The sequence below is a fragment of the Salmo salar genome, chromosome 09 (assembly GCF_965601325.2).
Source record: "Salmo salar chromosome 09, fSalSal1, whole genome shotgun sequence".
In the NCBI taxonomy this organism is placed as follows: Eukaryota; Metazoa; Chordata; class Actinopteri; order Salmoniformes; family Salmonidae; genus Salmo; species Salmo salar.
Window position 1 is genome coordinate 3,816,625 of NC_138299.1, and position 26,653 is coordinate 3,843,277.

The 26,653-nt window shown below is 42.3% G+C and overlaps 1 protein-coding gene across 1 annotated transcript in view; it reads right to left on the minus strand.

The window, feature by feature from the left end:
- Positions 1-26,653, minus strand: part of LOC106610611 (GTP cyclohydrolase 1) — a 53,349-nt gene that overhangs the window by 20,240 nt on the left and 6,456 nt on the right. Inside the window, 2 exon segments of the mRNA XM_014210015.3 lie at positions 1,609-1,664; positions 15,160-15,269. Coding sequence (XP_014065490.1) covers positions 1,609-1,664; positions 15,160-15,269 — 166 coding nt within the window.

A 26,653-nucleotide genomic window follows, 5' to 3' on the forward strand; every position in this document is an offset into this window, starting at 1 on the left:
GGAAATGTATAATATGCACATATATACAAATATTACTCCACTATACAGGTATTGTCAATCACATCCCTTGGAGGTATCTTTGTGATTTGGAAATATATTGTGTTATGTGGTCTATGTGTTTGTGTAAGCACTGGGGTATCCGCTTGTGTGCTAACAGAGTGTATAAGACCATGTGCTTAAAGTTTGCATGCGTGACTGTCTGCGTGCGTGCCTGGTGAGATGTCCGTTAGTGAGACTCCAGGCCAGGGAAGGGAAGTAAGAATAGGCGTTAGTGAAAGGGGCTCAGGTATTGGGGTCAGGTGGGATCAGAGTCCTCGCTTGTCACTTACACACTCCTAATCAGCTTACAGCTCCACCATGAGCAGCCTCTCCACTTAAACAGCCCCACCGTAAACACTAGCGCTATGCTAAAACTATGTTATGCGAATGCTACATTGTAGAAGCTAATGTACCACTAACCCACTAAACCCAGGACCAGCTTACTCTGAGTTACAACATGAGTCAGGTTCTTAGTTCAGACGCATCACCGCTAAGTGTTCTAGTTCCTATTATTTAATAAGTGACCGTACTGTACTGTCTGAAGGACTCTCGAAGAACAGATTACATATTCACACATGATGATACTGCACAAGTCTAGGTAATCCCAATCCCTCCAATATCACAATATTCAACCTTCCTGTTATTATTTTATGTCATATGAATTCGGAAACTTGGTCGGTTCCCTGGTATATTGACAAGAATTTAAATAGCTAACAATACTTACACACTGAAGAAGGGTATTAAAACCTCTACAGGATCGGTGTCCCGACCTCGGGATGGTTGAGCTAACGTAGGCTAATGTAATTAGCATGAGGTTGTAAGAAACAAAAATTCCCAGGACACAGACATTTCTGATTTGGGCAGAAAGCTTAAATTCTTGTTAATCTAACTGCACTTTCCAATTTACTGTAGCTATTAGAGTGAAAGAATACCATGCTATTGTTTGAGGAGAGTGCACAATTATGAACTTGAAAATGTATTAATAAACAAATTAGGCACATTTGGGCAGTATTGATACAACATTTTGAATAGATATGCAATAGTTCATTGGATCAGTCTAAAACTTTGCACATACAGTGCTGCCATCTAGTGGCCAAAGTCTAAACTGTGCCTGCGCTAGAATCATTCATTATGGCCTTTCTCTTGCATTTCAAAGACGATGGTACAAAATAAATACAAAAAAACCCATGTTTTTTCTTTGTATTATCTTTTACCAGATCTAATGCGTTTTAATCTCCTACATTAATTTCACATTTCCACAAACTTCAAAGCGTTTCCTTTCAAATGGTATCAAGAATATGCATATCCTTGCTTCAGGTCCTGAGCTACAGGCAGTTAGATTTGGGTATGTCATTTTAGACGAAAATTGAAAAAAAGGGGCGGATCCTTATTAAGTCGAAACGTTTGGGTATGCTATCCCTGAACCGGTAAACATTATTTAGAAAAACGAAAAATTAGGTAAGCTTTTTGCGACATCTTTTTGTGTGCAGAGTGCTGACCCATTAAATGTTTTGTTATATCTTTGACAACAATAGCAAACAAACTGTTAAACTGTCCATACTCTCTTACCTGGCCAGCTTGCTGAGGCCCAGCACCCTTTTATTGGGGAGATAGCCTATGTGGACCTGGGGGAGAAAAGAGAGACCATGTCTGTCATTAGTGATATCCAAGATCCTTATTATAGCATATCCACAACCACAGACAGCAAATCATGTTGCCCCAAATTCTGCAATTCCCAAGACAGACCCAACTGGTATGTCAATGTACAGCATACAAAACATTAAGAACACCTTCCTAATATTGAGTTGCACCCCCCATTTTGTCCTCAGAACAGACTCAATTTGTCGGGGCGTGGACTCTACAAAGTGTCGAAAGCATTCCACAGGGATGCTGGCCCATGTTGACTCCAATGCTTCCCACAGTTGTATCAAGTTGGCTGGATGTCCTTCAGGTGGTGGACCATTCTTGATACACACAGGAAACTGTTGAGCGTGAAAAACCCAGCAGCGTTGCAGTTCTTGACACAAACCGGTGCACCTGGCACCTACTACCAAACCCCGTTTAAAGGCACTTCAATATTTTGTCTTGCCCATTCACCCTCTGAATGGCACACATACACAATCCATGTCTAAATTGTCTCAAGGCTTCTTAAACCTGTCTCCTCCCTTCATGTACACTGATTGAAGTGGATTTAACAAGGGAAATCAATAGGGGATCATAGCTTTCACCTCGATTCACCTGGTCAGTTGGTACATTGACTTCAATACAAAACCTAGGAGGCTCTTGGTTCTCACCCTCTTCCATAGACTTACACAGTAATTATGACAACTTCCAGAGGACGTCCTCCAACCTATCATAGCTCTTGCGGCACGAACTGACATGTTGTCCACCCAGTCAAAGGATCAGAGAATTAATCTAGTACTGAAAGCATAAGCTACAGCTAGCTAGCGCTGCAGTGCATAACATGTGGTGAGTAGTTCACTCAAAGAGAGAGAGAAGGACAATAGTTGAACAGTTTTCAACAAATGAATTTCTTCAAAAATGAAGGAGAAGCGAGCGAGCGAGAGAGAGAGATTTTTTAAAACTTTCAGTTTCACTTACTTAGCTAGCCAATGCAGCTGGCTAGTTTAGATACTCAAACACCCAAACATTCAAACAGAGGGATGCTATGTTAGCTAGCTGGCTATGACTATCCAATACAACACTGGAACTCTTCCAAGTCAAGGTAAGCTTTTGGTTTAATTAATTTATTGCCACCAGGGCCCGCCGGTCTATCTGCTTACTGACTATACACTAATGTTACCATATGATTGTAGCGGGTTTACTAACACATTAGTTCTATTAGCTATGTTGACTAGAACGTTACTTTAGCTGATATGGGGACAACGATGTAGGCTGTGTGTAGCGGTTATGACATGGTTTGGGCTTGGAAAGGTTTTTTCACCTGGTCAAATAGAGCTGATGTGTTGTTCATTGAAGTCCACAAACCAAGGGAAAAGGTGAGAGGAGAGTGAAGAGGCTAGAATGAAAACAACCTCTTATGAAAACAAACCCTTATGCGTGATCAGGGGTGTATTCATTCCGCTGATTCTGTCGAGCAAACGAAACATGGATAGAAATACTTGAATTTGTCCAATATACTGTTGGACTAATGATTACACCCTAGATAAGCTAGGTGCAAGCAAGTGTGCAAGGCGGTATTGACATGTGTCACTGTCTGTCATGACTCCCGCCGAAGTCGGCCCCTCTCCTTGTTCGGGCGGCGTTCGGCGGTCGACGTCACCGGCTTACTAGTTGCCACCGATCGATGTTTCACTGTTCGTTTGGTTTTGTCTTTATTGTGTACACCTGTTTTTGATTTCCCTAATTATGTTTATTATTTAACTCTCTGCATTTCCTGTTTGTCTTGTCGGTGATTGTTTCCTGTTTTGGAAATGGAAGAAGTTTATTCATGCATTTTAGTAAACACGTATTTTGTTTACACTCATCCATGTGTCCTGCGCCTGACTCCGACACTTCTAACTAGTGCATTACAATCTCAAATTCTTCTCTCGACCTGTGTGCACCTACGTTGTAAACTTTAATTCATAGGCTAGGATCAACCTCATGATGGGTATAGGGAAAATTAGAGTATTATGTAGTAGCCTAAACCTATCGATGTTGCATTGAACTGGGTGAATGGAATATGAATGACAGTCATCCAACACGCTGTAATAGAAATAAGGCCGTGCTCATAAAAAAAAAATAAATCATCCTCTCTCATCATAAACGGCACTGACCGCCACTGCATCATACAGTATGAAGGCAAGCTAAACATTTGTGTTTCACCATGACAGGCATGTAAAGACATGAATCATAAGACGCCAAGACAAAAGGCAACGTTACCTAAAGGTCATCGGAGGAGTGCAGGGGAGGTAAGGGAGTCATGTCTGCCCGTGGATAAATAAGCAACAGATAGAAGATTAGAAAGCAGATTGAGACTCTCCTCCCCATCCAACTGGTTGAGCCTGCTTCTGCGTATGACTGGGAGGCTAAGTGGCACCCCTCACCCTCCATCCTCCATTCAAATGTCAGCAGCAATTTGATGAAACAGGCTGAGAGAAAGGGCATGCATGCAAGGATTTATCCTCCTCTCCTGTCCCCCCCCCCCCCCCCCCTCTTTCTGGTTGGTTGTGATAAAGACGGCGTCATTTAACTATCTTGGTCCAAGCTCTTCAGCTTCTTCCTTTCGGGCTCACTGCTGCACTTTTAAAAAGCGCATTTCTGAACTGGGTAAATAAACAACACTTTCACTTCACTTCGAAAAGAGGGGATTCAAGTTTGATTCAAAGTAGGGTTCAGAGATGGGTTTCGTGGTTTTTCAAAGGTATGCGGTGTAAAGGTATAGATTAAAGCCAAACGCAATGAAAAACAATATCAACTTGTCGCGAGGTGATGACAAACATTAACATCGTTATTAAAAGACAACTGACTGACTGGAGGCGTGACGAAAATGAAAAAAAAAGAGCACCAAACGGCTCCATATTTCAGTTGGCGGGGAGAAATCGGTGAGTCATTATAGCACTCAGCGGGCAGCATGGATAGACGTGCAGGGAAATAGATGAGTGCGTGGATAAGAGGCGACTAGCGCTTGTGACGACGACAGGGAGCTATCAGCGGGGGAAGGAGATGAACGGAAACAAAGTGGCCTTCTGACAGCCAGCTGCTGACAAACAAACACACACACAGCACAAAGCGAAAAAGTCACAGTCTGTGTGTGTATGTGTAACGCTTGCTCCCTCTATCATCATGGCCCATTTGCAGGCGTGAAAGGGATGTGAAAGTATAAATTGCCTCCCTCTTTGTCTTAAATGGCAAACACCTGCAGGGTAAGATGAGGGGAGAATAGAGGGCAAGATGCTAGGTCTACGGTACTAAATGTCAAACAGGAGAATTTCCAGAGGCAAGCATGTCTCACTTGAATCCCCGCTAATGGGATTTCATCTGATTTGCATGGCGTTCCAAAGGTCACCCCTTTCACCAATATAGTGCACTACATTTTATCAGAGTCCTATGGGCAATGGTCAAAAGTAGTGCAATAGGGTGCCATTTGGAACACAACCTTGGTCAGTGCTGCGGGCCATTTGTATTTACCAGTAGTTTAATCACAGCTGGGCTCAATTACAGGCTCATCAGTAGACAAAAACTCCTCTCACAATTGTGGCATCATCAGTGGCGATTTTAGCATGCAAATCTTGGTGGGGCAAACTCCCCCAAAAATGTTTAGATGCATGCCAGCAAAGCCACTATACAACACATTAATTGCACTATAACGGTGACAAACGGTGCCCACAAACTGTTAGGGCCTACATAAAGCTGTCTTTTCAGCACCATAGAGTGAATCCTTACCACTGCTACACCTGGCTATCAGCGGAGCCTTGTATGGCAGCGAAACAGTTAATTCAGCCTCATTTACAGCCCTTTTAAAAAACGTTGCTGATATGGCTGACCTGCTTAAAACCTCTCTAGGGTAGGGGGCAGTATTTGCACGGCCGGATAAAAAATGTACCCGATTTAATCTGGTTATTACTACTGCCCAGAAACTACAATATGCATATAATTATTGGCTTTGGATAGAAAACACCCTAAAGTTTCTAAAACTGTTTGAATGGTGTCTGTGAGTATAACAGAACTCATATGGCAGGCAAAAACCTGAGAAGATTCCTTACAGGAAGTGGCCTGTCTGACCATTTCTTGGGCTTCTACACTCTCTTTATTGAAAACTGAGGATCTCTGCTGTAATGTGACACTTCCTACGGCTCCCATAGGCTCTCAGAAGGCGGCAAAACGCTGAATGATGTCTTTGCAGGCCCTGGCTGAAAAACAGTAGCGCTTTGGATAATGGTCGATCAGAGAACAATGAGACTGAGGCGCGTGCACGAGGCGACACCATGTTTTTATTTTTTCGTCTTTGAACGTAAACAGGGTTTCCCGGTCGGAATATTATCGCTTTTTTACGAGAAAAATCGCATAAAAATTGATTTTAAACAGCGGTTGACATGCTTCGAAGTACGGTAATGGAATATTTAGAATGTTTTTGTCACGAAACGCGTCGGGCGCGTCACCCTTCGGATAGTGTCTTGAACAAAACAGAGGATATTTGAACATAACTATGGATTATTTTGAACCAAACCAACATTTGTTATTGAAGTAGAAGCCCTGGGAGTGCATTCTGACGAAGAACAGCAAAGGTAATCAAATTTTTCTAATAGTAAATCAGAGTTTGGTGAGGGCCAAACTTGGTGGGTGTCAAATTAGCTAGCCGTGATGGCTGGGCTATCTACTCAGAATATTGCAAAATGTGCTTTTGCCGAAAAGCTATTTTAAAATCGGACACCTCGATTGCACAAAGGAGTTCTGTATCTATAATTCTTTAAATAATGGTTATGTTTTTTGTGAACGTTTATCGTGAGTAATTTAGTAAATTCACCGGAAGTTTGCGGTGGGTATGCTAGTTCTGAACGTCACATGCTAATGTAAAAAGCTGGTTTTTGATATAAATATGAACTTGATTGAACAAAACATGCATGTATTGTATAACATAATGTCCTAGGATTGTCATCTGATGAAGATCAAAGGTTAGTGCTGCATTTAGCTGTGGTTTGGGTTTATGTGACATTATATGCTAGCTTGAAAAATGGGTGTCTGATTATTTCTGGCTGGATACTCTGCTGACATAATCTAATGTTTTGCTTTCGTTGTAAAGCCTTTTTGAAATCGGACAGTGTGGTTAGATTAACGAGAGTCTTGTCTTTAAAATAGTGTAAAATAGTCATATGTTTGAGAAATTGAAGTAATAGCATTTCTAAGGTATTTGAATAACGCGCCACGGGATTCCACTGGCTGTTGAGTAGGTGGGACGATTTCGTCCCACATACCCTAGAGAGGTTAACAAATGTGGCTTCTACTGACAATTGAGATGTACAAACTATGGCATAATTAAACATTAACCTGTTGGGGATAGGGGGCAGTATTGACACGGCTGGATAAAAAACCTACCGATTTAATCTGGTTACTACTCCTGCCCAGTAACTAGAATATGCATATAATTATTGGCTTTGGATAGAAAACACCCTAAAGTTTCTAAAACTGTTTGAATGGTGTCTGAGTATAACAGAACTCCTATGGCAGGCCAAAACCTGAGAAGATTTCAAGCAGGAAGTGGCCTGTCTGAGAAGTAGTGTTTCATCTTGGCTCTTTTTATTGAAGACTCAGGATCTGTGCAATAACGTGACACTTCCTACGTCTTCCATAGGGTCTCAGAGCCCGGGAAAACGTTGAACGATATCGAGGCAGGCTCTGGCTGAAACACTTTATCGCTTTTGGCAAGTGGCCACTCAGAGTACTATGGGCTTAGGCGCGTGCCCGCTTCGACCGAATGCTTTGTTTTCCTTTGTCTGTTTATCTAAACGCAGATTCCCGGTCGGAATATTATCGCTTTTTTATGAGAAAAATGGCATAAAAATTGATTTTAAACAGCGGTTGACATGCTTCGAAGTACGGTAATGGAATATTTAGAATTCTTTTGTCACGAATTGCGCCATGCTCGTCACCCTTATTTAGCCTTTAGGATAGTGTCTATAACGCACGAACAAAACGCAGCTGTTTGGATATAACGATGGATTATTTTGGACCAAACCAACATTTGTTATTGAAGTAGAAGTCCTGGGAGTGCATTCTGACGAAGACAACAAAGGTAGGAATGCTAGTCACATGCTAATGTAAAAAGCTGGTTTTTGATATAAATATGAACTTGATTGAACAAAACATGCATGTATTGTATAACATAATGTCCTAGGGTTGTCATCTGATGAAGATCATCAAAGGTTAGTGCTACATTTAGCTGTGGTTTGGGTTTTTGTGACATTATATGCTAGCTTGAAAAATGGGTGTCTGATTATTTCTGGCTCGGTACTCTGCTGACATAATCTAATGTTTTGCTTTCGTTGTAAAGCCTTTTTGAAATCGGACAGTGTGGTTAGATTAACGAGAGTCTTATCTTTAAAATGGTGTAAAATAGTCATATTTTTGAAAAATTTAAGTAATAGCATATCTAAGGATTTGAATAACGCGCCACAGGATTCAACTGGCTGTTGAGTAGGTGGGACGCAAGCGTCCCACCTAGCCCATAGAGGTTAATGAGCGAGCTAAGACGAACGTAGTCAATATAACTATTTGTTCAGCACTTTTGAAATGTACATCGACAGAATTCAGAACATGGGCCGTTCTTACAGTATTCTTCTTGTACACCAAGTCAGAACCGTAGGATAAATAAAGGGGGCATATAAGCAGACAATGAAAGCTCTTACAATATTCAATGATTACATTTCTCCAAAACAGGCACCACCAAGTCAGAACAGTAGGCTAAATTATGAGGGGGCAAAGGCCCAAATAATTAGGGTGAGGCACATGGGCTACAAACAGATTACTACATAACATACACTTTGTATTACTTTCTTAGCTACAGGATACACATCCCCCTGGAAAATGACAATTTATGCAGCAGCCTACAATACATTTTTGGACTCACCTTGATGTGCTGTGCTCACTTGAACAGGAAGGTGGCGCGGCGGTCCTTGTAGGCAAATTTTGTCATCAAACTTTGTAATTAAAGGCAGGCATTCTCTGGATTTATGGTGCTTTGAAGAGAACTGGGAACTTACAAAAAAAAAAACAAGGTTGAATCATGACGTCACTGATCTTCAGGTCGGAGGTCGAGAAAGAGGTCTGAGTTCCCGACTTGGAATTCTGAGTTGGATGACTGTTCTAAACTAATTTTCCCCAGTCAAAGCTCGTTTTCCCCCCCAGAGTTCCTAGTTGTCTTGAACTCACTGAAGTCTGAGATTTCCCAATTCTGAGTTTCCAGTTGTATTTAATGCGACAAAGGTCATGCTAGATTGACAGCATGGCCAATGCCCATGGTGTTGAATGTTTATCCATTTAAGCTTGGAAAAGAGACCCTTAAACCCAGACTTGGACCACACACCCACTCCACTGAATAGCCAGCTAGTGATCGCTTTACAAAGCTTGCAGTTAGCCACTGATTCATTCCAAACCACTCATTGTTGAATTTGCGATTTCAAACTTCTTGTGTAATGTTTATGTCCAATGGCACCGATACTTATCTATAATTTCTCTTCATATGACAAGGATTAAAAAGCATTTGCCAGTAGATTGTCCACGTGATTCATGATGATGACTGCTCCCAGACAGACTGAAAAACTTTTTTGCTCGCTTTGAGGACAATACAGTGCCACTGACACGGCCCGCTACCAAAACCTGCGGGCTCTCATTCACTGTAGCCAACGTGAGTAAAACATTTAAACGTGTTAACCCTCGCAAGGCTGCAGGCCCAGACGGCATCCCCAGCCGCGTCCTCAGAGCATGCGCAGACCAGCTGGCTGGTGTGTTTACAGACATATTCAATCAATCCTTATCCCAGTCTGCTGTCCCCACATGCTTCAAGAGGGACACCATTGTTCCTGTTCCCAAGAAAGCTAAGGTAACTGAGCTAAATGACTACCGCCCTGGGGCACTCACTTTCGTCATCATGAAGTGCTTTGAGAGACTAGTCAAGGACCATATCACCTCCACCCTACCTGACACCCTAGACCCACTCCAATTTGCTTACCGCCACAATAGGTCCACAGACAACGCAATCGCCATCACACTGCACACTGCCCTAACCCGTCTGGACAAGAGGAATACCTATGTAAGGATGCTGTTCGTCGATTACAGCTCAGCATTTAACACCATAGTACCCTCCAAACTCGTCATTAAGCTCGAGACCCTGGGTCTGAACCCCGCCCTGTGCAACTGGGTCCTGGACTTCCTGACGGGCCGCCCTCAGGTGGTGAGGGTAGGTAACAACATCTCCACCCCGCTGATCCTCAACACTGGGTCCCCGCAAGGGTGCGTTCTCAGCCCTCTACTGTACTCCCTGTTCACCCATGACTGCGTGGCCATGCACGCCTCCAACTCAAATCATCAAGTTCGCAGACGACACTACAGTGGTAGGCTTGATTACCAAAAACGACGAGACGGCCTACAGGAAGGAGGTGAGGGAGTGTGGCGTCAGGAAAATAACCTCACACTCAATGTCAACAAAACAAAGGAGATGATCGTGAACTTCAGGAAACAGCAGAGGGAGCAGCCCCCAATCTACATTGATGGGACAGTGGTGGAGAGGGTGGAGAGTTTTAAGTTCCTCGGCGTACACATCACAAACAAACTGAAATGGTCCACCCACACAGACAGCGTGGTGAAGAAGGCGCAGCAGCGCCTCTCCAACCTCAGGAGGCTGAAGAAATTCGGCTTGTCACCAAAAGCACAAACTTTTACAGATGCACAATCGAGAGCATCCTGTCGGGCTGTATCACCGCCTGGTACGGCAGCTGCTCCACCCATAACCGGAAGGCTCTCCAGAGGGTAGTGAGGTCTGTACAACACATCACCGGGTGCAAACTACCTGCCCTGGATATAGGTCTATAACAGTTTGGGTCGAGTGTGTCTCCCCCTTTGAAGAGGGGGATGACCGGGTCCAGATTGTCGAGCCCAGCTGATTTGTAGGGATCCAGATTTGGCAGCTCTTTCAGAACATCAGCTGTCTGAATTTGGGTGAAGGAGAAGCGGCGGGGACTTGGGCCAGTTGCTGCGGGGGGTGCAGAGCTGTTGGCCGGGGTTGGGGTAGCCAGGTGGAAAGCATGGCCAGCCATAGAGAAATGCTTTTTGAAATTCTCGATTATCATGGATTTAATCAGTGGTGACAGTGTTTCCTAGTCTCAGTGCAGTGGGCAGCTGGGAGGAGGTACTTTTATTCTCCATAGACTTTACAGTGTCCCAAAACGTTTTGGAATTGGTGCTGCGGGATGCAAATTTCTGTTTGAAAAAACTAGCCTTTGCTTTCCTAACTGACTGTGTGTATTGGTTCCTGGCTTCCCTGAAAAGATGCATATCGCGGGGACTATTCGAAGCTAGTGCAGTACGCCACAGGGTGATTTTGACCTTGAGCCTTCTTTGATGGGCACTTTTAATATAACTCTGGTAGCACCCAAGTGGCTTGAATTATCGAGCTCTCCCCATATATTTTGTGGTGACATAGTGTCCCCATGAGTGACAGACATTGAGCCAATCACGGTGCAACTAGAGAACATTACCAACCCATACCCTCTGTATTTTCCACTGGCTGTCCCACCACCACAGAAAGCACTGAGCTAGGCTGAAACACCTGCATTTTGGAGCTGCTTTCCTCAAGAAAGCAAAAAAGAGAATGTTCGTATGCGGCTTTAATAACTCAATTACTTTTTCACATTGTTTGCAAACTAATAAGTGACACATATTAATGCCAAAATAACATGCAAAACAGGTGGGGCTCAAAACTGAATGATGGGTCGCCATTGGGCATCATTAGCCAGTATGAAAATGTATGCACTCACTACTGCAAGTCGCTCTGGATAAGAGCTTCTGCTAAATTACTTAAATGTAATGTAAATGGATGGCGTTAGATAGAAAATCCACAAAACCGCCTGACTGTTTTGTGAACAACATTTCCACTTTACCACTTTCAGTGATTAAACATACAGTATTACCCAGCAGGAAAAACAGGTTCAAAGGACTTCTATGACATCATGGTCAGGTTGTTTACTGGTTGTAAAAGGAATTCAAAATATGTTTTTCTGGTTGTAGCAGAGACCGTGAGGTTGTAATCTCATTATTTGACGTCTTTGAGTTTTTTTATCGCTTTGGTACTATTTTCACAAGTACAACACACGACATCACACAGTAACCTTTTCACCAAACCTTCATCTAGAAACACCTTTCATATGAAGTAATTGCCTTTCACAATGCAATGTTCACAATACTTTTCATATGATTCTCTTCTCATATGTTTAAATACATTTGACCATCACCTAATCCAACTGTGCTTAATGGTTAATCACTTAACTGTTTGGTAAACCGATAGATTTTAAACTGGTTTGTCTACTATATATAGATTTTGAGAATGGGCCCCATCAAAGAGGTCAAAGAGGTGGGCATGGGCACTGTCAAAGAGGTCAAAGCGGTGGTCCCCATCAAAGAGGTCAAAGCGGTGGTCATGGGCCCCATCAAAGAGGTCAAAGAAGTAGGCATGGGCACTGTCAAAGAGGTGGACATCAGAGAGAGGGAGCCAGATGGCAGGGAACTGTTGTGTCTAATAAACAGAGGCCTTACCATAGCAGAGGCTGCCAGATTAGTTTACCCCAATCTGAAAAGATCAATTGTCAATTCGATCATGAGAACAAACAAAAAAAAACAGGTAAATCTGCAGGATAGGCACTATGCTTTATCATTACATATACAGTAATTGACATATTATAATGCATGTAAATTCACAAAACATTTCACAGTATTCTTCCAGTATGATCTATAGACAGTAGACTCTGTTCTACCCTCAGAATTGACAGAAGACCCCATGGTGGTGGCCGTGGCCATGTGCTGACCAACCAGCAGGAGTGGGCAGTGGTGGAAACAGTGAGGGCCAGGAATGACGTACGGCTGTCTGAAATAAAGCAGGTCATTGAAGAGAACGATGACACCTTTGCCAATGTGGCATCCATCAGCCTATCAACAGTCGCACGACTTTTGAAGAGGAACCAGGTATCTAGGAAACACATTTTCCTGGTGCCTTTTGAGAGAAACAGCGACCGGGTGAAACAACTGCAGGCCGAGTATTTTCAGGTACCACACTATATACTGTATTACTGTTACTATTTAATGCACATGCTACGTCACAATTTCATATTGGAACTATACTGTAAAAATAACTGACCAAAATATATTTTTAGAGGGTGATGGTGCTTGATACTGCTGTGAACCATAACAAGCATATCTTTGTTGACGAAGTGGGCTTCAACCTGGCCAAAACTCAGCGCCATGAGCGTACGGGCGACCGTCCAAGTGCCAGGACAACTTGGGGGAAACATCTCTATGTGCGCAGCTATCTCTGAAGATGGTGTGGTAGGACATAGGCCATTACTTGGATCCTTCAACGCTGCACACCTCATTGTGAAACTCAATGAAATTGATCAGGCCTGTCAAGGTGAAGGGGATGACAATTTATGGCCAAATGATTAAGACAGGCTTGATGCAAATGAATGCGTGCTGAACATTGTTTTATTTTCATTAATTTGTTTCATTTAATTTCAGACAGTACACCTATGTTGCAATTATATCCGTTTTTTTGCAAGAATGATTTTAGAGGATGTCTTCATTGATCACACCTTTGATTACACATTGTATAGATATTATGGAAATTATACATTTTCTTGGTAATGTAAGTGTATTGCCTAATGTGAAAACGGTGTAATCTATTGTAATTTACAGTATTGTCGCCTCGTGGGTCTTTCGGTCGCGGCCGGCTGTAACACAGCCCAGGTTTGAACCCGGATCTGTAGTGACGCCTCGAGCACTGCAGTGTCTTAGACCACTACGCCACTCGGGAGGCCCACTTTCAGCACTTCTAAGGGCGATTTGAAAGACGTATTTTACATTGTTTGTTTTTGGATTAACTGGTAGTTAAAATGACTACATTGAAAAGATGTCATTATGTTGTGTTTTGGTGATTAAACCAATGTTCTCATTACATTATAAGTGTGACCAGTTTGGAGTTTTGTACTAAGAGTTGTGAAAATGTACCACACACGTGAAAATAGTACCAAAGAGATACATAAAAACTGATCAGAAAATAATGTAATGTGCCAAATATCTCCCACTGAGTAATGTACCTTTTGGGTTATGTGTGATGAATCCAAAGTAGAAGAGATCAGAGGTGTGGACTCGAGTCACATGACTTAGACTCGAGTCACAAATATGATGACTTGCAACTCGACTTTGACTTTAACACCAATGACTCGTGACTTGACTTGGACCTTATGACTCGACCTGACTTGATACCCTCCCGAAGCCCAAATATAAAATATATATATATATAAATTATGCTATTAAAAAAAAAGTGTGCAGCGCATCAACTCTTCATTTAATGGCTTACAGTTTGAATCGGACAGCAGCCAATCAAATTGTGCCAGCTGAGAAAAAGTTGTGCGTGGCAGTTCAGAGGAACATCGACGGGTGAATTCAGATGGAGCCCTTGGAAAGATGATGCCCAAAATTATTATTTTCGGATATAAAGACGACGCTGTATCAACAAAAAACGGATTGCAACTTGCAAAACATGCGGGAAGAAAATTACAGACGGAGGCGCAACAATTTCCAGCTTTGTTTGACATTTGAAGCTGCACAAAGAACGGTAAGTCGTGGCTAATATAGCCGACAGCTATATATTTTATTACTTTACTGGTGTATCATGTAGGCTAGCGTAACGTTAAATCAATGAGCCTCCACACAGTCAGTCAGTCCGGGAACGTGATCGTTGTACCCAAGATTGAGCTACAACTGGCTAGGCAGTTGGTAGCCTAAATCCTGCCTGATGTTACTGCTGTTCCTAAAACCATTGACATACGTTAGCCTACTGTAACCACACAGAGAGTGTGTGTGTGTTAAGGTTGGATGATTGTGTACAAGCCTACATCACCCGATTGCGCCCCATAACAATCCTCAATAGTCAATCACTATTGGGGGGGTGTATCTTTCTCATGGCTACCCATGTATTTCCATGGAAATATAACGTTTATTTGGAAAGTAATAAATATATAGAAATTTTTAAAAGCATTCATGATTTGCGTAAATGTAATATACTATTACACTTGTTGAAAATATGAAATGGTATTACATTTGGTGAAGAGCACAGTATGACTTGTTTAGGACTCAAAACTCAAAGTTTAGGACTTGAGACTTGACTCGGACTTGCCTGTCTTGACTTGGGACTTGACTTGAGCGCTAAGACTTGAGACTTACTTGTGACTTGTATAACAATGACTTGGTCTCACCTCTGGAAGAGATACTCCATAACTGGTGATTAAATTGTACACCTTTGGACTGGTGTGGATCTGTGGTGCTGATAGGGGCATGTGTGTGTGTGTGTGTGTGTGTGTGTGTGTGTGTGTGTGTGTGTGTGTGTGTGTGTGTGTGTGTGTGTGATATTACCCTGCCAAAGATGGGCACCAGGTGGTGCTCGCACATGGAAAACATGTCGATGTCCTTCACGATAACCATCTCATCGTGGTCCTCGTCGAAGATGGCATCGTTCAGTACATCTGCGGAAGCAAAAGAAAATGAGAGTGAGACGGATGAGTGCGAGGGCCATCGAGTCGACACCATAAAGCTTCGAGACCCTTGACGAGACACTCAGATGAGACAGCCCCCCCAACCTAAATCACTCTCCCTCCATCCCATATGACATACAGTGCCGTGATAAAGTATTTACCACCTTTCTGATTCTCTATTTTTGCATATATTTCTGACACTGAATGTTATCAGATCTTCAACCAAAACCTAATATTAGATGAAGGGAACCTGAGTGAACAAATAACAACATATTGATACTGCTTTAATTTATTTAATAAACAAAAGTTACGCAACACCCAATGCCGCCGTGTGAAAAAGTAATTGCCCCCTTACACTCAATAACTGGTTGTGCCATCTTTCGTCGCAGGGGTAAATTTGAATATCTGAACATAGGTCTGCAGAGTGCAAACTTGAACTTTGTGAAAACTTCCAGCGCGCATTTACTGTGAACATTGAGGCTGTACCCTCTTTAAATTAAAGTTAACAGTGGCCAAGTAGACAACTGTGGCTATTTGATCATAATATAGGCCTACCAGGGTAGCCTACCATCAAAAACAATGGAGAAAAAAAACACTCCATAACATTTTAACATGTTAAAATTAACAAATTAAAATTCATTATTATTCCCATACCATTATTACAAAGAATCAGACAAATTATGCTACCCTCTGCCTATTGGCTACTTAGCTTATTCAAGACGTCTCAAAATACAACACTTGCCCTTTTAAACACACATTTTGTGCACTTGTTGAAGGCAAACTCCCCCACTGTCTAGAAATTAGCTATAACTGGGCTAATAACTCACTAATTAGCAAAGAATATGAACAAATGTGCACAGGTGGCTACACACAGCTCTCACTTTGATCTCAAAACAAGCACAACTACTCATGACTAAACACAGTCCAGTTCAAAGATAAATGGCACAGATCCATAAATGCCAATGGCTATTTGCATATAGGCCTACTGCAGCACTGATTGGTTATGGCGCACAGGTCTGTGTAGAGTATGTGCCCGAGTCTAGTCGTGCCTGTCAATGCAATAGAATCCTACTCCAATGCGCTCTGCCTACAAGAAAATCTCTTGCACAGTTAGTTTAGCATGCTAAATCATGCTTGTTTTGTTATATTACATTAAAAGTGTCTAATATTGTGTTTATTTGATCAGAATTTCCACAGTAGAGTGAAAACGTCGATAGTGTTAACTAAAGTGGAAAACTGTCGAAAGTTTAGTGAAGTTAAATTTCGTGCTTCTCTCTTGAGAGAAGGTCCTATTAGCCAACGTACAATCGATCGATAATAAAATAGACGAACTACCATCAAGTATATCCTAAAAACGGGACATTAAAACTGCAATATCTTATGTTTCACCGAGCCGTGGCTGAACGACGACGTCAATAACATACAGCTGGCGGGTTTTAAGCTTTTTCGGCAGGATAGAACAGCGGCCTCTGGTAAGACAAGTGGTGACGGTCTATGTATATTTGTAAATGACTGCTAGTATACAAAATCTAAGGAAGTCCCGAGGTTTTGCTGGCCTGAGGTAGAGTATCTCATGGTAAGCTGTAGACCACACTATTTACCAAGAGAGTTTATCTGTATTTTTCGTAGCTGTCTATATACCACCACAAACCGATGCTGGCACTACGACCGCACTCCATGAGCCATAAACGGCCATAAACAAACAGGAAAACGCTCATCCAGATGCGGTGTTCCTAGTGGCCGGAGACTTTAATGCAGGGAAACTGAAATCCGTTTTTACCTCATTTCTACCAGCATGTTCAATGTGCAACCAGAAAGGTAAAAAAATAAATAGTAAATAAATTAAAATTAAAAAATATATATATATATATATTTTCTTTTTTAACTCTACACCACCTTCACTCAACACACAGAGACGGGTACAAAGCTCTCCCTCGCCCTCCATTTGGCAAATCTGACCATAATTCTATCCTCCTGATTCCTGCTTACAAGCAAAAACAAACGCAGGAAGCACCAGTGACTCGGTCAATACGAAAGTGGTCAGATGAAGCGGATGCTACGCTACAGGACTGTTTTGCTAGCACAGACTGGGATAAGTTCCGGGATTCTTCCAATGGCATTGAGGAGCACACCACATCAGTCACTGGCTTCATCAATAATTGCATCGATGACATCATCCCCACAGTGACCGTACGTACATACCCCAACCAGAAGCCATGGATTACGGGCAACATCCGCACTGAGCTAGAGGGCAGAGCTGCCACTTTCAAGAGGCGGAACTCTAACCCGGAAGCTTATAAGAAATCCATATGCCCTCCGATGAACCATCAAACAGGCAAAGCGTCAATACAGGACTAAGTTTGAATCGTACTACACCGGCTCCGATGCTCGTCGGATGTGGCAGGGCTTGCAAACTATTACAGACTACAAAGGGAAGCACAGCCATGAGCTGCCCAGCGATACAAGCCTAGCAGACGAGCTAAACAACTTCTATGCTTCCATCGAGGCATGTAACACTGAAGCATACATGAAGCCTCAGCTGTTCCGGACGACTGTGTGATCACGGTCTCTGTAGCCGATGTGAGTAAGACCTTTAACCAGTCATAAAATAACTACTGTGGTAGGTTTACACACTCTTATGTAGGTGTCATAACCAGCCATAAATAACACAATATAGAGTATATCACAACAGGTCTAAATATATGTGCCATGACAGTCTTATGACCATATTTTAACAGGTTATGACAAGTTAGGTCAGGTGTTATGACATATCATGACATGGTTATGGGTGTCAAGTAAAGCGTTAACCAAAATAATACAAAACAACCCGCCCATGTATCCTCAGTATTCATAGTATTCTTAGTACTTGCCAAAGCATTGTGAATTGCTGTAGCACAGTGGTCTAAGCAGCACGCTCTGAGTCTCAAGAGTTTGCGATAGTGACCAGGCTGAGCCTTCATTAGGCCCACAAGTTAATTGCATTTATTTCAGTATTTTCAAGAAGTAAAATGAATAGTCTGACAATTTACACATCAAACAAAAAAGTGTCACAGCTCAACAAAATCGCCTTTGGATAAGCTCAAATGCATAAACACCTTGACAGCTTTACAAAATGAAATATTAAAGCCAAACAATACAGGCTTTCAATCACACCAAAGACCAAAACTATATTGACAAATTATACATACTGTAGCCTAACTATCAAAAGTGGACGAGCATCCACACTGGAGGAAAGTTTGTTTTACAGTAGGCCTACATCTGTCAATCAACTGAGGGCCCAAATCAGCTCATCAAATCAGCCATGGGAACACAGATGCCCATTATCGGTTTTCACACCTTTCATTATGTGACATTGATTAGGCTAGCGGATAGCCTACAGAATGTAGCCAATTGGAATATAATCAAATAACAACGGGCCTCCTGCAACTATCGACGGCACTATATTATCACCAGCTGATGTCTCGTTAAACCATCAATACACGCTAAAATCAAAATCAATAATGTTTGTACATTTGAATGTTGCGGAAATAGGACCTATAGTAGGCCTAGCATTTGAGTGAGCGAGAGACACACTTCCATGCAGAACAGAGCTTGACCATTTTACTCATATATATGTTCCTAAATATTTTACTGTGCGACCTGGAATTTTAGTTTAGGAGCACCAGTGTGCCTAGAAAAATTAAGAAATGAATATCGCAAATATTTTTTATTGCGCTCCTTAATATCTTTGTGTGCACCTCTATTTTTCACGTGCTCCTTGTAAAAAAGGTCAGCCTTGAAGACCTCTAGGGCTAAATTGAAATTATTCTTACAGAAGAAATATTAAAAGCATATGCATAACCATGGCAGCATTTGAAAGGGAACAGTTTGGAGATAATGGGGAAATTATTAGACCAAAAGGTGAGTACACAACAGTTCACCTGACAAGACTGAATCCAATCATTACACTGTTGATTTTGTGTGCATTTTACATTTAATTTACTTTTTGAAGCATTTGTTGATAAAGAAATCTGAAAATACTCTGGATATATTCAGTACTATGATAAGACTATTCCTGGAAAATGTGGAGTAGGTGCAACATAAGACCAAAACAATTACAAGGGTTTGAGTGAGAGGACTAACTGGTGTCCCCAAGTGGACACACACACACACACACACCTCTCCAAAGTGTGCACAGTTCCTAATCAGCACTTTTATGACTCAAAGAAAAGTCTTCAACTATAAAAAGGTACTTTTTTGAACTCTCCTAGCTGTGCCGTTGAGGAACTAGAGCAACTACACTTGTCGTTGTTTCATTTGGAACACAACCCTGCCATCACACAATCCAAAACGGTCTATTCTAAATCGCAATCTGGATCAGGTGGGAATGATTTGAAAGCTTGTTCTACTGCCAAGATGACTGGCTATGTTATAAAATATGATCTTACAGTGTTAGGCTTTCACAAGGCAAAACCCCCAATTGTACCCATGTTGGGGAATAAGAGATTTGAAAGTCTAGGTTTGAAATATGTCACTGTTCCAAAATAAAAAAAATTGACCTAATGGTGGCGCTCTACTTTATTTAACCCTTATTTTACCAAGTAAGTTGACTGAGAACACATTCTCATTTACAGCAATGACCTAGGGAATAGTTACAGGGGAGAGGAGTGGGGATGAATGAGCCAATTGGAAGCTGGGGATGATTAGGTGGCCATGATGGTATGAGGGCCAGATTGGGAATTTAGTAAGGACACCGGGGTTAACACCCCTACAAGTGCCATGGGATCTTTAGTGATCACAGAGAGTTAGGACATCCGTTTAACATCCCACCCGAAAGACGGCACCTTACACAGGGCAATGTCCTGGGGAATGTCCTGGGGAATTGGGATAAAAAAATTTTTTTAAAGATGACCAGCGATAAGAGTGCCTCCTATTGGCCCTCCAAAACCACTTCCAACAGCATCTGGTGTCCCATCCAGGGAGAATGTCAGGCCATCCATCCGTGAGCTAAAGCTGAAGCCAGCTGGGTCATGCAGCAAGACAATGACCAAAACAGACAAGAAAGTCTACATTAGAATGGCTGAAAAGCAACAAATTCAAGGTTCTGGAATGCCCAAGTCAAAGTCTAGACCTAAATCCAATTGAAATGTTGGACCTTCTGAAACAAGTGGTTCATGCTCAAAAACCCACAAATGTCACTGAGTGAAAGCAGTGCTGCATGGAAGAGTGGGCCAAAATTCCTCCACAGGGATGTGAGACTGATCAACATCTATAGGAAGCGTTTGAATGCAGTCATTGCAGCTAAAAGTGGCACAACCAGTTATTGAGTGTAAGGGGACAATTGGTTTTTCACACAGTGGCATTGGGTGTTATTTAATTAATTTAAATTATGTAAGTCTCAACATCGTCTTATTTGTTCACACGGGTTCCAATTATCTAATATTAGGTTTTGGTTGCAAAAATAGAGAAAATCAGAAAGGGGGCAAATACTGTTGTTTCTCTCTGGCAAACACTGTAATTATGTCTCGACCCCATATAGGCCTACCACTCTTTGTTTTGTTTTCCCTCGTAGCGGAGCTCATATAATTGTTTAAATAAATCTAACGGTTATATCGGTTTGTGGGGACGCGCCCTCCTTTCTCCCTGACTGAGGTTTTTAATTTCCTGGTCACCTATATACGGAGGTTGGGAGGAACGTTTCTGTGGTAAGCCAACTGTCTGACTTGTTGCTTCACGGCCCTGCGGGGTTGTTGCAGTGTTGTCGTCTCGTTGCCTGAATGAGCAGCAGCTGCCAGGTTTGGGTGCCATGATGATGAGATCATGGCTAACAACAACAAAATAAAACGGTAATAGGTTCTCCATACATCGTAGGGTGTGATAAGTGTCATCACCATCTAACCAAGTTTCGATGACGGACTATGCATGTTTAGACCTATGCCTTCAGAAAGTATTCATATGCCTTGACTTATTTTACATTTTGTTGCGTTACAGCCTGAATTCAAAATGGTTTAAATAAAAAAAAACTCACCCATCTACACACAATACCCCATAATGACAAAGTGAAAATATTTTGTACATTTTTGCTAATTTATTGAACATGAAATACAGAAATATCGAATTTACATAAGTATTCATAGCCTCGTCAATACTGTATAGAAGCACCTTTGGCAGCAGAGTCTTTCTCTGTCAGTCTCAAAGAGCTTTCTACACCTGGATTGTGGAACATTTGCTGATTATTTTATTACAATTCTTCAAGTTCTGTCAAATGTGTTGTTGATTATTGCTAGACAACCATTTTCAGGTTTTGCCATAGATTTTCAAGCAGATTTATGTCAAAACTGTAACTCGGCCACTGAGGAACATTGACTGTCTTCTTGGTAAGCAACTCCCGTGTAGATTTGGCCTTGTGTTTTCGGTTATAGTTCTGCTGAAAGGTGAATTCATCTGCCAGTGTCTCGTGGAAAGCAGACTGAACCAGGTTTTCCTCTAGGATTTTGCCTGTGCTTAGCTCCATTACATTGATTTTGTATCCTGAAAAACTCTCCAGTCCTTAACGATTATAAGCATACCCATAACATGATGCAGCCACCACTATTCTGATGCACACACACACACAGGAAAAGAACAGGAAACCAAATCAGCATCTCCCCAAGTCATCTCAGACAAACACACACAATCACAAACACGCACGCAGGCACACATGCACAATCACAAACATTATGACACCAACACAAACAACCTCACACACAATGAGTCTCTATGGTTACACCTCAAATTGTTCAATGTCAAGCAGAGGGGTTGAGAGGGCTGGTGGCCGTGTTGGCTCATACTCAGCTTTCTCACGCTCTCCCTTTCCCTCTCATCCTCTTCTCTCCTCTCCCTACCCATTTCACAGTCTCTCCCTTTCCCAGTCTTTGCTCTCTCCTCTATCCCTTTCTCTCCCTCGTCCCCCACTCTCTCTCAACCCCCTGAAGGAGTGCCGTCCTCCCCCTGCCCCTTCACTTCAACACCTAATGACAACATTAAAGCCTGAGGCCAGTCTTCCCAAGTGACTGAGATAATGACAGTATTACACAGCCTCCCACTCCTCCATCAATCTCAATGAATGGCTCCTAGTGTGGGCTTTTCTTTCTTTATAAAAGAGGAGTCCACATGGAAGGATACCTCCTAATTAGGTGAAAGGAGAGATCATGCATATTGCTTACAGGCCTCTGTTCAAATGCACTTCTGAAGGATCTGTCATTCAGATTTTTCTTGGAAGGTCATGTGTGTTGTCAAGGCCCCTCCTCTGCAGTGCAGGGGCGGTTCCTCCTGCAGGCAGAGGAGGGTCGTTAGTGATTGGAGCTGGTGTGATTGGAGCCACCTGGGCTCAGGGTATTTAAAACTGCTTCACTAACCACTCTCTCTCCCCCTGCTCCTCCAGGTATGATCCTGTTTTGTTGGTTCCCTTGTAGGTTTACTTAGTTTCCACTCAGTCATGTTCACACAGATTCATGCATCCATGCACCTTACCTACATTATGACATTTGCACACCACATTCCTTTTTCTTTGTTTAAAGTTAATAGTTTTTTGGTTTACAATAAAGAACCTTTTGATTGGCCTATACCTGTTGTTCATGTCCCCTCATATTTGCCACAGGCTATGAGCCGGCCTGTGACAAGTGGGGGCTCATCCGTAAGTTGAAGTTAATTGTACTTTAGGATTTTAGTTTACTTTAACATTTTGTCATAGTTGGTTAAGGTTTTGTCTAGATTGTCTGCCTTATTGATATGTTTTGTTTATTTGTAATTTGGCTTATTTGACTTGTTTTATAGTTACCTTGGGTTAGTTTAGTTTGCCAAATGAATTGCTTGGTTGAGGGGATGTTTTGGTTGGGCCAATTGTTGAAGAGAGCATTGAGAGCCAAGTGTTCAGTTAGCTTGGTAGCTAAATTTGGTTAACAATTCACTCTGGGTTTTTGTTCAAGTGGGAGTCCTCTCCTGTTCAGGCTTATCAGCGAGTGTCAATAGGAGGCTTGCGGTGTTTTTGTTTTAGGTGGCAGTGAACGTGGGTAGAGCTTCCCTCTTCCTTTTCCCCTACATCGGCTCGGGAGCACCTCCGTGGTTATGGGGGGGCCGCCAGTTCTGGTTGTCTTTACCACTCCACTGGTTTTGTGTGCATAAAACCCCACCACTTGTGACTGCACGAAGACCAGGGCCAGTTAGTTAGTTGTTTTTTGGAGGATAGTGGGGTGTGGCTCCTGTCCTTGAACCCAGACTGACTGCAGGTGAGTTGTGTATTTTTTGGGAGCATTTGTAATAGTTGTATTGGTTGAGGAAAATGTCTTCCATTCTCAGTGGTTTTGTTCAAGCTCCTTCAGAGGTAGCCTTAGAGTTGTGTACTAAGGAGCAGTTAATTGAAATTTCAGAACATTATCAGATTGAGATTGTTGATAAAACAATTAAAGAGACTGTTAAAGCTAAATTAAAGCAGGGTCTTAGGGAAATGGGTGTTGTTTGGGGTCAGTCTGCTAGTAGTGAAGGTACAAGTTTTCAGTCTAGCCCTTTAACTTTTGAGCAGCAGTGGGAGCCGTTGCAAATGCAGTTGGAGATAGCATTTCTCAATCGCGCTAATAGACCAGAAGGACTACCACAGTTTGATGTTTCACAGACTCTTCGTTTGTTGCCTAGATTTGATGAGTCAGATCAAGATACTTTGCTTTATTTGAGCGTATTGCAGAAGCTAGATCTTGGTCAGATTTGGATATGACTATGTTGTTGCAATGTGTACTTACAGGTAAAGCACGTGAGGCTTTTGTAGCACTGAGTGTAGCTGACGGTAAAGTGTATGCTAAAGTTAAATCAGCAGTTCTGAAGGTCTACGAGTTTGTGCCAGAGGCATATCGTCAACGTTTGTTAAAGAAAAAAAGTTAGATTCACAAACCTATTCTGAGTTTGTTTGTGATTTGACTTCTGCATTTAATCGTTGGTGTACTGCTTCTGAAGTTAGTACTTTTGAGGGTCTGTCTAATTTGATTGTGTTAGAACAGTTCAGAAATTCTGTCTGACCAGGTTGCTACATACATGAATGAACATAGTTAAGTCTCCAAGTGATGCAGCAGTCCTTGCAGATGAGTACAGGCAACACATAAAAGCCATTTTGAGTCAAACAGTGACATGTACCATAAAAATAACTTTACTTCTAGGAATAGTAGGTCACTTTTTTGGAGCTTCTTTCCAAAGGCCTCAGCAGAAGTTTGGGTCTGGAGGACTTAAAGCACCGGTTAATGCTAATGCCTGTCGCTACTGTTTAGTTGAAGGACATTGGAAGAAAGATTGTCCTCTTCTTAAGTCAAAAAAGTCAGGTCAAGTTAAACCTGCTGTGATGGCAGCTTTTGTTACAGCCTCTGACCACCAGGGTGAGTTTTTTTCAGCCACTAGTTGAGTTTAATTCTCAGTCTTCCCACTGATATTTCAGCCTTTATTTCAGATGGTGTAGTGTCCCTGGTAGATGGCAACCAAAATGTTTCAATCAAGATCTTTTAAGAGACACTGGAGCTTTAGATTATTTTATTCTGGAATCTGTTTTGCCGTTCTCTAAGGAGTCTGATACTGGCAGATGTGTAATGGTACGTGGTATGGGTTTAGTTCCATTCTCTTCTCCTTTACATGAAGTTACCCTAAAATGTGGTCTGGTAGAGGGTGATGTAGATGTTGGGGTTAGACCCCAGTTGCCAGTAGAGGGAGTCCACATGATTTTGGGGAATGACTTGGCAGGTAGTAAGGTGTGGGCAGATGGCAAACTAAACATCTTTAAGAAGCAACCTTCAGTGTCCCCAGCAAGGGTATCTTCAGATCGCAACTGTGTCTCCTGAGGTATTTCCAGTTTGTGCTGTTACCTGCGCTGCCTCTCGTAATAAGGTTGACAGTAAGCCAGAAAGTCTTGAGTTGCCAGTCAAACTCCAGACAGAACAGTTGACTAGTTCTAGAGATTCATTGATAGCTGAGCAAAAGGCCGATACTACTTTGGATGATCTGTTTGATAAAGTTGTTCCTGATTCAGTGGTGAGGAGTAGTGCTCAGTGTTATTTTCTTCTTGATGGGCTGTTGGTTAGGAAATGGGTTCCACACTATGATCAGGGTCTAGGAGAACCAGTGTTTCAAATAGTTGTACCTACTACTTTGCAAAATAAAGTGTTGCAAACTTCACATGGTGATGTGGCAGGTCATATGGGTGTTCGTAAAATGTATAATCGCATACTCCGTTATTTTTTTTCTGGCCACGTTTAAAGCGGGATGTAGCTCAGTTTATTAACTTGTCATACGTGTCAGCGCACAAGCAAGCCAAACCTGGTTGTAAGCCATGTGAACCTGTTAAAATGTTATCACTCCCGTGATCTAAGCAAAGTGGAAGGCACTCCAGCGGTGAGGTCAGCGTTGACTGCTGCTCCAGTCACTGCATCTTGTGGCTTTAACTTTGTGGAGGGGGAAGAGGAGGTAGTTAGGGTTTCGGATGAGGTCTTACAAGGTCGGTTGAAAAACTCCCAGACTTTGAAAAACCTTTGTTTTGGTAGATCATTTAGACTGAGAAACGTGATGAATTGGTAGCTCTTATTAGAAGCTACCCTGTTTTGTTTTCTGACACTATCGAAAACCCATTTAATTGAGCATGACAGACATCGGAGATGCTAAGCCTATCAAACAGATTTTATCGTGCATCTCAGGAGAAGAGACTTCAATTGGAAACAGAGGTGCAGTATATGTTGGACAATGGTATTGCGGAGCCATGTTATTCAAATTGGGCTTCACCCTGTCTTCTGGTCAAAAAGTCTGATTCCACTTTCAGACCTTGCACTGATTATAGGAAAGTTAACAATGCTACTAAAGCAGACCTTTACCCTCTTCCTAGGATGGAGGACTGTATTGATCAAGTTGGGTCAGCAAAGTATGTCAGCAAATTTGATCTTTTAAAGGTGTTATTGGCAAGTACCCCTTACCAAAAGAGCTTGTGAGATTGCTGCCTTTATAACTCCATCTGGTTTGTTCTCTTATACAGTGATGCCTTTCGGGTTGCGGAATGCTCCAGCCACCTTCCAGAGGCTGATGAATCGGGTGGTCTCAGGTCTGGAAGGGTGTGCCATGTATTTGGACGACGTGATCATCTACTCAGACTCTTGGGAGGAGTATGTCTGTAAAGTGCAAGCCCTGTTCGAAAGACTGGTGTGGGCCAGGTTGACTATCAATTTGGCAAAGTGTGAGTTTGCCAAAGCAACAGTCACATACCTAGGCAAGGTTGTTGGTCAGGGTGTTGTCTGTCCCCTGGAAGCCAAGGTCCAGGCTGTGAAGCAGTTCCCACAGCCCTCCAAAAAGAAAGAACTGATGCACTTCCTGGGAATGGCGGGTTACTACCAAGCTTT